This window comes from Sceloporus undulatus, chromosome 5 (assembly GCF_019175285.1).
Source record: "Sceloporus undulatus isolate JIND9_A2432 ecotype Alabama chromosome 5, SceUnd_v1.1, whole genome shotgun sequence".
Lineage (NCBI taxonomy): Eukaryota > Metazoa > Chordata > Lepidosauria > Squamata > Phrynosomatidae > Sceloporus > Sceloporus undulatus.
The window spans coordinates 138,923,519-138,936,167 of NC_056526.1; the positions used below are offsets into that span (position 1 = coordinate 138,923,519).

General features: G+C 40.5%; 1 protein-coding gene across 3 annotated transcripts in view; it reads right to left on the minus strand.

Annotated features, from left to right (window-relative positions):
• The window catches only part of LOC121931984 (kelch-like protein 2), a 46,901-nt gene that overhangs the window by 22,731 nt on the left and 11,521 nt on the right, over window positions 1–12,649 (minus strand). For 2 of the 3 annotated variants that reach the window (XM_042470181.1, XM_042470182.1), the window contains exons 2-4: window positions 7,639–7,764; window positions 6,288–6,394; window positions 3,530–3,651 (exon numbers count right to left, since the gene is read on the minus strand). In XM_042470181.1, coding sequence (XP_042326115.1) covers window positions 3,530–3,651; window positions 6,288–6,394; window positions 7,639–7,764 — 355 coding nt within the window. Of the gene's footprint in view, window positions 1–3,529; window positions 3,652–6,287; window positions 6,445–7,638; window positions 7,766–12,649 lie in introns of those variants that run through there. The other variant, XM_042470184.1, reaches the window with a different exon arrangement.

The following is a 12,649-nucleotide window of genomic DNA, read 5'->3' on the forward strand; positions in this document are numbered from 1 at the left end:
TGCCACAGAAATTCTACTACTGTTTTGCCACTGGGACATATCATTATCTTCATCCTCATCCATCCAACCACAATAATGTATTGGAAGAAAATGCCCTGCACCATTTTTTTTCTGAGCTGTGATGGGATGAAGTACTGTAAATGTCATGTACTCTGGATTTCAGTATGTCAGTCCCATTTGGGGGAAATCTTCCATGTGGAAGGAGTGAGACATCAGAATTGGGGGAAATACAAAAAGCATGTATTCCCCAGTAGTTTACCAACTTTTGTCAGTCAGGAAAGCACAGTCAATGATAGGGTTGCCAGTTCAGGATTGTCCCAGGATTTAAGATTTCTGGGCCCAAACCTGAGACTAGGGGTGGCCCCTAGTGATGTCATTACATGTTATGCATTATATATCAATGATACTTGCTCACAGCTTGTCATCCACATACAGACATAAAACATATTTTCCTATTTGGAAATTCAGACAGAAATCTTAGCTAAAGAACCTGCTCCCTGATCAAAGTAAAATGAGGGGATTATTCCTTCTGACCTATTTAGAGAGAAAGAATAAGAAATATTTTTTAGCCTACTTGCTTCTAGTCAGAAGGTGGATGCAGACCAGACCAGAGTGTTAGCCCTGGAACCACAACGACTGGGAGGAAAGGAGGAGGCATGAACATGGGTCTCCTCCTTTCCATGATACCAAATTTATGGAAATGAAGCTCCCAAGAATCTTTTTAAGTTGCAGAAACAAATGAACTGATGTTTGGAAATTGTAGCAAGTTGTTGACCTACTAGCTGAGTTGGAGATTTGGGGGAGCCGAGCCCGCCAAAACTGGAGAAGTCACACACATTTACTTCAAATTGAGCTTCCATTCCAGGTGTCTATCACTAGAGTGATCCTGCAGGGTATCCTAGTTAAAATGGAAGTATAATGTGTATTCAAATAGAATGATAATTCTAAGTGAGCTTGTCTGATCTCAAAGGTACTCCACATGGATTTTTCCTTCCTTAAATTAGCAGTCAAAGGTGACCTCTAACTGCCTCTCTAATTCAGGGAAAATAAATTTTGATTTACTCTACTTTCCCCCAACTTTTTGCATATATTGGAAGTTGAATAGATACATTCATCTATTGCTTTTGCGAAATTCCTAAAATTAGACTCCACATCAAATCTAAGGGTGAACTGTCATGTCCCATAAAATATAAAATTAGACATGATGTTGCCAGTGGTAGATCTGCATGTTCATACCTGGAACACTTCTAATCATGTGGATGATCCAACATAACAAAAAAGAGGAGCACAAGTGCGAAACATAAATCATATTGGAGATTAGCTAGAGAGAAAGCAAAGCACAGGGAAAGTATACCATGCACCTTTTTTGCTGCTAAAAATCCACTAAAGACTCTACACCTTTCAATGTGCATGGTCAGTTATGTACAATGGGCCCTTGGTATCAGCTAGGGTTTCGTTCCAGCCCCCCCCCCCCCCGATACTAAAATCCATGGATGCTGAAGTCCCACTATATACAATGGGGTAGTAAAATGTTGTCCCTTATATAAAATGGCAAAATCAATATTTTTGGATTGTTTAAAAATATTTTCAAGCTGGTGATGGTTGAATACATGGATACAGAGAGTCAACTGTATTTATATATCTACAACTGCTACTATCACATCTATTTGGTCTTAGAAGAGCACACCACAACCGGTATTGCATAATACACAGAGATGCCTGCTGCTCAGAAAAAACATTAAACGATTCTGGAAAAAAGGAAGCCCAAACTTGGTTATTAGCTAGTTGCTGTTGTGAATATCATGTTAGGTTATGTATCTGGATGGATGCTCAGGTGAAGAATACTACATAAAGCTGAATGAAGAGTTTAAAAAGCAATGTAAAAGAACTTTCGTTTTAGAGGAATGGCTGACAACATCACCAAGACTAGAACTAAACACTGCTGTTTGCCCTAGTAGTCAAGTAATTACATTAAATGCACCAATTGAACTCAAGTACTTCAAGCACTAAACAGTATATGCAGTATACACAGAAGGGTTAGTAAGGTGAGAAAGAAATATTTGCAGAGTGAAACCCAAGTGTCTTCACTGGCTAAAAGGGTTGGTGTCTGGTATCTTGTAAGCCAACTATCGGGTATCTTTCCTTGTGAGGGTAACATTTCATAGTAATTTCATAAGCAGTAAAGATGCCACATATGACGCCTGGTAGGCCTTATTTTAAAGTGGGAATGCCTTGTGTAAAGGGAGTTTTGATGTTCTATCAATTGGCAGCATAATGGCAAAATTAAAGGAAAAGCAGATCTTTTTTGCTGCTCTGTCATCAAAGACACTTGAGGGGTGCAATGTGCTATGTGCTGCCCACCCCTGTTCTAAGGATATCTAGTTCTATTTACAACAGTGTTCACCACACTCTACGTTGGGTCATGCCTCACTTACATCTTGCAAAACATGTTAGGTTTATGAGTTCCAATGACACATGCCACAACATGCCATTATTAGGTTTAAACCTTTCATAAAGACAGCATCACTATGCATAATGTTTCATGGAGGATGATACAGGTGAGCTTATGTTTCATTTGGTTATTTCACTAGAATATATACTGACTTTGCTATACCATACAATCAGAGTCAGTCTGATCTTTAGGCAAAGGGAGGCAGTTGCCTCAGGCAGATTATTTCAATTGACAAAAAAGAGCAGTATGTGATCAGGTTTTAAAAAATTATTATTATTATTATTATTATTATTATTATTATTATTATTATTATTTAGTGGCAGACTAAAGACACAGGCACAAGTTTCAGCTTCAGAAGGCAATCTAGCATTTGACTTGCCAGGGAGAATGAAGTGATGCTATTTGATGTTCTGCCTTATTGAGCAAAAAGTCTTTGAGCCACCTGCATATAAGCATTTGCACCAACTACACCTGAATGCAGCATATTGTATCATGTGTGTTTCAAACTGTATAATTTTATCTACCTTTTTAAGCCCCTTCCGTTACTTTTCCTACACAATTACCAAATAAGTTAACAGTTATAACCAGCAGGTGTGACTATAAAGGGCAAGCACATTCAAGGTCTGTTATCAATTACAGTGGTACCCCGGGTTACGAATTTAATTCGTTCCGCCGCTGCTTTCGTAACTCGAAAATCTTCGCAAGCCGAAAAACCCATAGGCGCTAATGGGGAAAAGCCGCAATTTCGTGCGAAAAAGCGCCGAAAAGCACCAAAAATTTTTTCGTAACCCGAAATAACCTTCGTAACCCGGAACAGTTTTTTTCAATGGATTTTTTTCGTAACCCGGAAATTTCGTAAGGCGGCGCATTCGTATCCCGGGGTACCACTGTATTCTGAACCAAAGCAAGAAGTGCTATAAGATCACACAAATGCTATTAAAATGCACATATTCTTGTTATGACTAAGATGCTAAAAATAAGCATCATTATAAAATGTCATTATCCTAATGGAGCAGAAAAGTTCTCTTGTTTGTGCCAGACTGTTACAGGGTGAGTCAAATGAATCGTCCCACTCACCTGTACATTTTCCTCTGTCACCTGAATTTCCCCAGTGTAAACATATTCTATGAGCATCTTAAGCGTCCAGCCATCAACTTCCTTTATTCGAATTCTCTTTGCTTGACTCTCACTCATCTCACCTATAATACATGGTTGTATAGCTCTGTTAATTTAATGAGACACTGGCAGTTGGTATCAATATGCTGTACTTCATCATACTTGATTTTTATCACATAGCAGAAAAATTTAGCTCTCTGTTTCCTCCAAAAAAGGAGAGAAAGAAAAGACAATTTTTCAGCATGATGCTATGTTGATCAGGTTGCCTTTTTGATGACAACAGCCACACATCCTAAGAATCTGGAAAGCAAACTGAATTATGGAACAAGCATCAGGTTTACCTGCACCTGCTGCTCAAGTTGCTTAAGTCTTTTACAATCTTAGACCAAGCTGTTATGTCCCCTCATAATTCCAGGACTAAGAACTTCAAAGGCACAGGGAATCCAGCAAATGATAACCATACATGGAAAAATAAGACAAACTGAAGTATTTATAAACTCAGAAAGTCAACTTGAATGCATTTGAGTGATGGCAGTAGAAACTGTCCTAGAAACTTCCAGAACCAGACATGAGAATTAATATTAGCAATATTTGACTCATCATTCCTCAAAACAATGTCACCCTTACTCAGAAAAGAGGGGAACATCTGGCACAAAGCTTGTGGGGGCTTGAGCATTGGTCATAAAGACCACCTGTGAGGCTAGAGTAAATGTTTACAGAACAACTCTCTAAAACCAAAACCATAATCAGTACCTTTCATTATGCAGATGTAATGCATATTTAATTGCTGCTGCTCAACAATGGGAAAAGCCTCAGCAACTTTTACAACCCATAGCAACCTGGAGCTATTGCATGAGATAGAATTATACATCAGGGAACACAAAATACAAAGAAACTCTATGCTCAAGTACTAGCCAGGTGGTGAAGGCAGTAGAGGACCACAAGACTGTATGTCACTCCTTTTTGGAATACTGACTCTAGCTAGGGTCTAATTTCCACAATTCTACTTATATGCCATGTCGAAATGTTATGACATGTTGTGAAAAGTGTGTTATGATAGAGCAGGTTACCCAGTGGTAACCAAACATGCATGAGATTCCTACGTTTTTAAAAAATGTTCATGTATAGTTATTTCTTTTAGGAGACCATTCTATTCAGAATAATGCATATACCAGATGATTTGGTCTGGAAGAACCTGTAAACTAGATATAAAAAGGGGAACCTTAGTTCAGAATCAGAACTTTCCTGATGAACTGACATTTACCTTAAACCATACTGAAGTAACTAATCTCAGACACAAATGTAGGTCATTCTTGGGTCCTGCATGCCCACTGACATTTCTGCCTGGAACACACGGCTTGGTGCATGGAGAACACACATAGGCAAAAATCCAGCTGGCGTGGAAGACTTATGGGAAGCCACACAGTCCAGCTGTCATTTGAAATTAGGCAAAAAATACTGGGAAATGTGTTCTAGCAACAAGATGCCAAAGTCATTCAGTCCTCTCTATGCCTTAACATTTTCAGTCTCCAAGTATTTTAACTGATGTCTCAATACTCTGCCTGCCACCCCCAGTCTAGATTTCACCATTTTATGATCGTTGCTGTTTTCTGGCTTTAACTCACATAACTCACTAAGGTATGCTTTACTCACTGATGATTGCATCAAGGCATGCATGTGTAAATGAAACAACCAATAAAACTGTTGTATTCTAATGCCAGACTGAGATGTAGTTTACCCATTCACTAAGGTGCTGCACATATTATTATTATTATTATTATTTTAAAAAATAATAATCTAGTAAAACATGTTTAACATGTTCTTCATTCTTGCAGATCCCATAGTGATATATCATTAAAGCAGGGGTGTGCAACTGAAGGGGTATGGCCCATTTTCACCTCCTGGCCTCTCAGAAGGGTCACACTGGTACTTAGACATGACTAAAAGTCCTGTTACATCACTTCTGGTTTTGGTTTTGGCTGTTTGAGGGCAGGCATGAGGGTTAAACATTGCTGGAAGGTTATATTATAATCATCATCATGGTCTTTGCTTCCTCCTCCTTCTATTCTGCCTCTCCCAATATATGACTCAAGATAGGTTGTGGGGCTGCAGGGTTAGAACCTGCATGGTTGGCATGGGAAAAAATAGCATGGAAAAATAGGATTTGGGGGAGAGATCTGGAACACCTAAATACCCTAAAGGCACTAGATGCTATCTGATCTTAGAAGCTAAGCAGAGTGAGCCCTGGAAAGTACTAAGATGGGACACTGCCAACAAATACCAGGTGCTGTAGGCTATATTTCAGGGGAAGGAACAGACAAAACCACTTCTGAGTATTCCTTGCCTAAGAAAACTCTGAAATTGACAGAGTCACTATATGTTGACTGGCAACTTAAAGGCACAAACACATACACTGAAAATGCCAGCCACAAATGCAGGTGAAACGTCAGGAATAAACTCTTCTAGAACATGGCCACATAGCCCGAAAAACCCACAAAAACCTATGGATGTTGGCCATGAAAGCCTTTGACTTCACACACACACTGGTATTTTGTGAGACTTTCACAGGCTACAAATGCCCTCCCGCAGGCCACATATGACCTGCACTTTGCCCACCACTGCATTAAAAAAAAAATCCACTGGAAAAGAGAACTTATCTAATTGCAGTATGATATTTGTTGTGTTTTAGTTTTAACAAGCAAGAAGAGAAGTGTGGTACCTGTAAACATGGCATGGAAGTAAGGGCTACAAGCTGCTAACACAACTCTGTGTGCGGCAATTTCCATGTCTTCAGCTACTATCGTCACATCACACAGCAAATTTTGACTACATGGGAAAAGACAGCAGAAGAACAGGAGTGGTAAATAACACAGGATCTGTAAGACAGTGAACAGACTAATTACTCTTCCTGAGGAGTTTTTCATACAGTTTTCAACATGAATAATGATTGTCCAATTTGTGGAAGACAGGACTTTGGAGACAATAGTTTTTTTGAACTACGACTCTCAGAATTTACAGGCAGCATTTTCCAAGCTCTAGTTGAAGGCTTGCACACATAGAACTTTGTTAATACCTATGAACATTTCATTTTCATAGCCAAAATGTTTTAGAGTATTATCACCAAATGAAAAAAGAAAACCAAAAGTGAGCAGGAAAAGAAGCAGCTTTCTCCATGCCTATCTGCATGCTGTCGTAGCGTAGCCATTCTCTTCCCAAGAGAGATGGTCATAAAAGCGTACCTTTTGTCACACTGGAAATATTTGACAAAAGGCACACTTTTATTACCATCTCCCTCAGGAAGAGAAAGGAAGTGCTATGACAGCGTGCAGAGGAGTACAGAAAAAACTACAACTCACCAGCTCAGTTTTCATTTTCTTTTCTCAGGTGATAAGGCTCTTAGAAAATAAGCAGGGAGTAGCCAAGCTTCAAGCACCCACTCTCCTCTTCCACCGATATTGCAAGGACACCTATCATACCTTGGCTTGTCCCATTTTTATTGCAACACATTTAGAGCTCCCCAACAGACCTTCCACTGCTTGAAGTCACTATATCACTGTTTTACAGGTGTTTGCTCACAACCTATGTTTAAAGTCACTGATCTGGCATGATTATACGTACAGAAAGCTAGACTTCTGCCATATGGAATTGTTTATCTGTGGTCCAAAACACACTGCAGAAATAATCCAGTTTGAAACTGCTTTAACTGCCTTGGCTCAGTGCTAGGGGATCCTGGGAATTGTAATTTATTGTGGCACCAGAGCTCTCTGGCAGAGAAGGCTCGACATCTCACAAAACTACAGCTCCTAGAATCCCCTAGCATTGAGCCAGGGCAGTTAAAGAGGTCTCAAAGTGGATTATTTTTGCAGTGTGTTTTGAACCTGTTTGACACTCACATTTCCCTAAACAATTGTTGTTAGATAGCCACTTCTCTGTTATATAACTATTTTGATAGCAAGTAAGCTCAACATTGCACCCTAATTTTTGACTCGATGTTATCTGAACAGCAAACCTCACAAACTATTAACCAGACAAACAACTGGACCACGTATATTTCAAGATTTAAGAAATACCTTCTTAATTCATTCATCACTTTGAAAGCTTTCTTCATGTGCCAAGGGTTCACGGTAACGGGACAATGCTTTTCAGTATTATCATCTTTCATATCCAGAGATTTCTGCTGACACAATTTGGTACATCTGCAAACAAGAAGTAAGTGTTCAATATATGTCTGAGAGTCACCAATGTAGGTTAAAGGTTTACTATTTTTAATCTGCAACTTCTGGATCACCTGAAAAAGTAAGCCAGGTGAAATCTGCCTTCTGCTTTCAGAAAGATGCACAGACAATATCCACTGACAATATATTTGCACTACACAGTTAGAACAGTCTACCATGACTCCAGTTGTCATAGAGTGTCATGGAGAATCTATTTTATGGATTTCTGGAATTTCTACTTTGTTGAGGCACTTAAAATTCCTGGCTAGATAGCTTTAATGCTGTAATTCAAGGGAGTGCACTAGAGCTCTCTAGTAGAGAATTCCAAGTACCTCTCCTAACTACACATCCCAGAAATCTGTAAAATAGAACCATGATAGCCAAAATCATATTAAACAATCATAACTGTGTAATTTAGCTACAGTCAATGTTTCTAACACTTAGGCCAAACAACCCAAGTCCCAAATTACTTAAATCCATGTACAGAAAGGATCTGTGCATGGATTTAAGTAATTTGGGACTTGGGTTGTTAAATCTCTTTGACACAGTAGGTACATTTTATATGCTTTCCTTTTTAAAAAATCTGCCCAAGAGATTCCTTCTATAAAAGATTCTTCTTACAACGAACACCAATGACAGGTTGTGAGGCAACATTTGGAAATGCAAGGATCTTAACACCAAGCAGTCTTCTCTTTTACAGTGCTGCCCAACTCTTACTTCCCAAGGAAAAAGCAGCAAACAAAATATAATGTCCTTTACTGACAGGTAGAAGCAAGGTCTGAGTCTCATTGTAAGGGAACTGAGCAGCTTATATTCCTCAAGTGAAGATGAAATGTCTATATCTAGCAATCAAAGCATTAAATATTCATATTTGTCATTGCTGTTGGTTGCAAGAAGGATCTTCTCTGCAAATATTTTCCAAAAACTCCCCCTCAACATTCACACCATACCCCTGAACATCCCATTTAGATTCCATCTTCAGTGTCTGGTCTCCAATACCATAAAATGAGAAGCAGACATCTTCCAATGGAGGGTTGGGAAGAGAAATCTAAGCCTCCCAGATCCAAGATTACCTCCAGTCACATAGGAGAATTTCACATCTATCCTATGCCTCTAGGGATGCTTTCCAAGAAACCACAGGATTTTGCTCTACAAAGATGCTTTATTGACTTTTTAATTCCTCAACACATTTCAATTCATTTATTTTTTACTACTAGAGAGGGGAGGAAAGCCCTGATCATATGACACATAAAGTTAACAATGACATGCTTTTATTGCAACTAGCTAAAACAAATATGTTAAACTGGATCTTTGCCAATTTTGGACAGTGCCCATTTCCCCAATTCAACCCACATCACTGTGGAGCTCTCAAATAAAAACATGACATTTGCTGTGGAAAAGAGGCACAAAACAGAGAGGAAGTTAAGTTAAGGCCCATGCTGTTGTTTTGCCACACAAATGGGCATCTGTTTTCTTTTTGAAAAATAATTTCAAGAAGTGTTGCTTTTCTCTTAGCCTTTTTAGGGCTCCTCGTGTGCAAGGAAATTCACCATAGCTGCATCTGCACTGCAGAAATAATCCGGCTTGACACCACTTTAACTGCAACGGGTCAATGCTATGGAATTCTGGAAATCTGTAGTTTTGTGAAATATTTAACCCTTTCTGTCGGAAAGCAATTCCTAGAATTCCAGTGCATTGACCAAGGGCAATTAAAAAGTGAAGTCAAACTGGATTATTTCTGCAGTGTAGATGCAGCCCATACATTTTTCCTTCTAGTGAAAAGTCCACTTGTTTGCTCTCCAGCCACTCTGCAAAACTACTCCTCCCTGTCCCTTTACTCATTTCTTTGGGATGTTGTTTCCAATCATCTGAGAGTTCTAGAAGTGTGTGCTAGCCCAAAGGAATACGAATTTTCTTATTGCTGCTTTTCCCGTATAATTAAATACTTTTATAAGACACAAGGGGGAAAATATTTTGGCATACACTGGAATGTTGTTGTCTAAATCCTGTTCTCAAAATGCTCTGGTAACTCAGCATGTTTTTCCTCTAAAGAGGTAACAGACAATTGGCACCCATTCCTGTCTCCTTACACCCACTATTCCAGAAATCTAAGTCTGATAAACAAGTTAACATTTATCACTAGATAGCTGGTTAGAAACGAAAGTGCTAGCAATAAATTCTTCCCCCTCCCCACTAGATGCAATTTAACAAAGCAAAAGGACCATTGCCATTCTGAAATCACTAAATGAGAACAGTCTTCCCCAACTTGGCAACTTCCAGAAGTTTTGGATAACTCCCATTAGCTCTAGTCAACAGTGCAAATGGGCAGCGGTGATGGGAGTTGCAGTCCAAAACATCCAGAACCTCAAAGTAGGGAAGGGTGTGCTAGAAGATTTTTCTCAAGCAAAGAATCAGGTAGTTATAAGACACCTGCAAAGAATTTTAAAAACAGGTATGTATTTACCTATGGCCAGCATCATTTACCCTATGAAACTGCTTCTATCAGAAGAATCAGATAGAGGGCAAACCCCATTACACATCTTCTCCAAAATGTTTTCCAGTCCACAAATGAGGGTTAATGCAATGCTGGATTTAAATCAAAGTGTCTTTCTAGTTCTCAGAAGCCTAGCTTCTAAGAGGCATTTCACTGTGGGGAACAAAATGCTGAATGAGATAGACCACTGGCCTGATCCTGAAGGGTCCATCATATATTATACACGTAAAGGTGTGTGACACATTCATAGATAGCTAAAGTTTCTACTGTCATCTGCACAGAAGATGTGGCTTAAGTAATTCAGTGAAAAAGAAGGTGACTCTCCTTTGGTTAAGTCCAATATTCAGTTTTCCACTGATGTATCACACTGTGCTGGTTCCTAGAACGAGGAACTCTTTCACACTACAGTTATAGTGCTATGATTCCATTTTAACTGCCATGGCAATGTTCTGTGGAATAGTTTTTTGTGGGTTTTTCGGGTTATGTGGCCATGTTCTAGCAGAGTCTGTGGCTGGCATCCTCAGAGAATCTTCAGTTCTGTGGAATCCTGGTTTGTAGCTCGGTGAATCACTATTGCTCTCTTACTGCAAATTCAAAAAACCTGTCCCTAAACCACAAAGCCCAGGATCCCACAGGTTGGAACTATGGAGTTAAAGCAGAATCAGTGTTATAACTATGTATGTAAAAGGGCCATGGTATTGAGAGGAACTGTATCCCATTTTCCCCCAGAAACTTTAGGAGTCAAGACTCAAGACTCCATAGAGAGAGAAACAGAGAATCGCTATTTACCATCACATCGACTTTCGCTGCATCTATACTGCACAGTTAATTTGGTTTGACACAGCTTTAATTGCCATGGCTCAATGCTGTGAAATTCTGGGATCTGTAATTCTGTGAGATGTTTAGCCTTCTCTGTCACCGCACTTTAGTGCCATAACAAACTACAAATCCCAGGATTCCACAGGATGAAGCCATGGCAGTTAAAAGTGGTATGAAACTGCATTAATTCCACAGTGTGGCAGCAGCCTTTGACTTACGGTGACCCTATGAATGAAAGAGCTCCAATATCTTTTGTGATTAGGGTTGCCATAAGTCAGGACCTCCAAACCGGGACAAATGTAGGACAAATTTTTCAGATGTAGGACACATTTTTTAAAAATGGAGGACATGCGAAAAAATTGATTTTTTTTTAAAAAATGTTAATCTAAATGCCTGTTTCTTAGGCATGATCAAAATGGAGGACATTTGGGCATTATTTCTAGACAGATGTCAGAAATGGACTTCCCTTTCTGGCAAAACACCCCCGACCTCCATTCCAAAACACACACGACAGCACATTTGGGCATTTCACATGGCTTTACTGAACATGGCCTCTTGCATCAGAGGCTCATTCCATAACCAAACCCCTTGGGTTTAACACTTAGCATGGTTTAACATGGCTATGCATATTGAACATGTCAAGGTGGTTTCACCGTTCTTGCACCAAGTGTACTTCTCAGAAGTGTGTGTCAAGGGACTTTGGTTTTTCTTCACTGTGCATGAGTTTGTAAAAATCACAGCAATTTACATTGGCCTTGCCTCAGAACCAAAACCACACAGAAAAGGCACTTTGGAAAGTCATACAGTGGTACCCCGGGATACGAATGCGCCGGGTTACGAATTTTTCGGGATACGAAAAAATCCCATAGGGATTTATTGCTTCGGCTTACGAAGGTTTCTTCGGGTTACGAAAAAACCGCGGCGCTATTTTCCGCCACCGGAGGGCAGCAGAGAGCTATTTTTCCATTAGCGCCTATGGGAATTCGGCTTACGAAGGTATTTCGGGTTACGAAATTAACCGCGGAACGAATTAATTTCGTAACCCGGGGTACCACTGTACTCTCTCGGCTTCTGAAACAGTGCATGCATGCCTCTCAAGCTGACCCACTCATATCATCTTCATCATCATCATCACCACCACACTATCGTCAAAGTAAGGGAGACTTGTTAGCATTAAAAGCACACACACATACACCAAAAAAAACCCCACCTTGAGGCCTCTCTGGCCACTCACTCCTTCCCCTCCTCCTTTTCCTCCTCCTCCTCCTCCTCCTTCTCCTCCTTCTCCCCCTCCTCCATTCGCCTGGGGGCTGGGGCGGAGGAGGAGGGTGGCGCGCGGCTGCGCGCAGGAGGCAAACCGCCTCCAGCTTTGCCTTGTCCTCCACGCGGCCGCGCGGCCTGCTGGAGAAGAGGGGGCGGAGGAGGAGGAGGTGAGTGGCGCGGCCGCGCGGGGAGGCAAAGGCGGACAGAGCCAGCGCCTCTTGCGCGCGGGCGCTCCACCTTCCCCCGCCTCCTCTGCCCCCTCTTCTCCTCCTCCCCGCGCACCCATGCGCA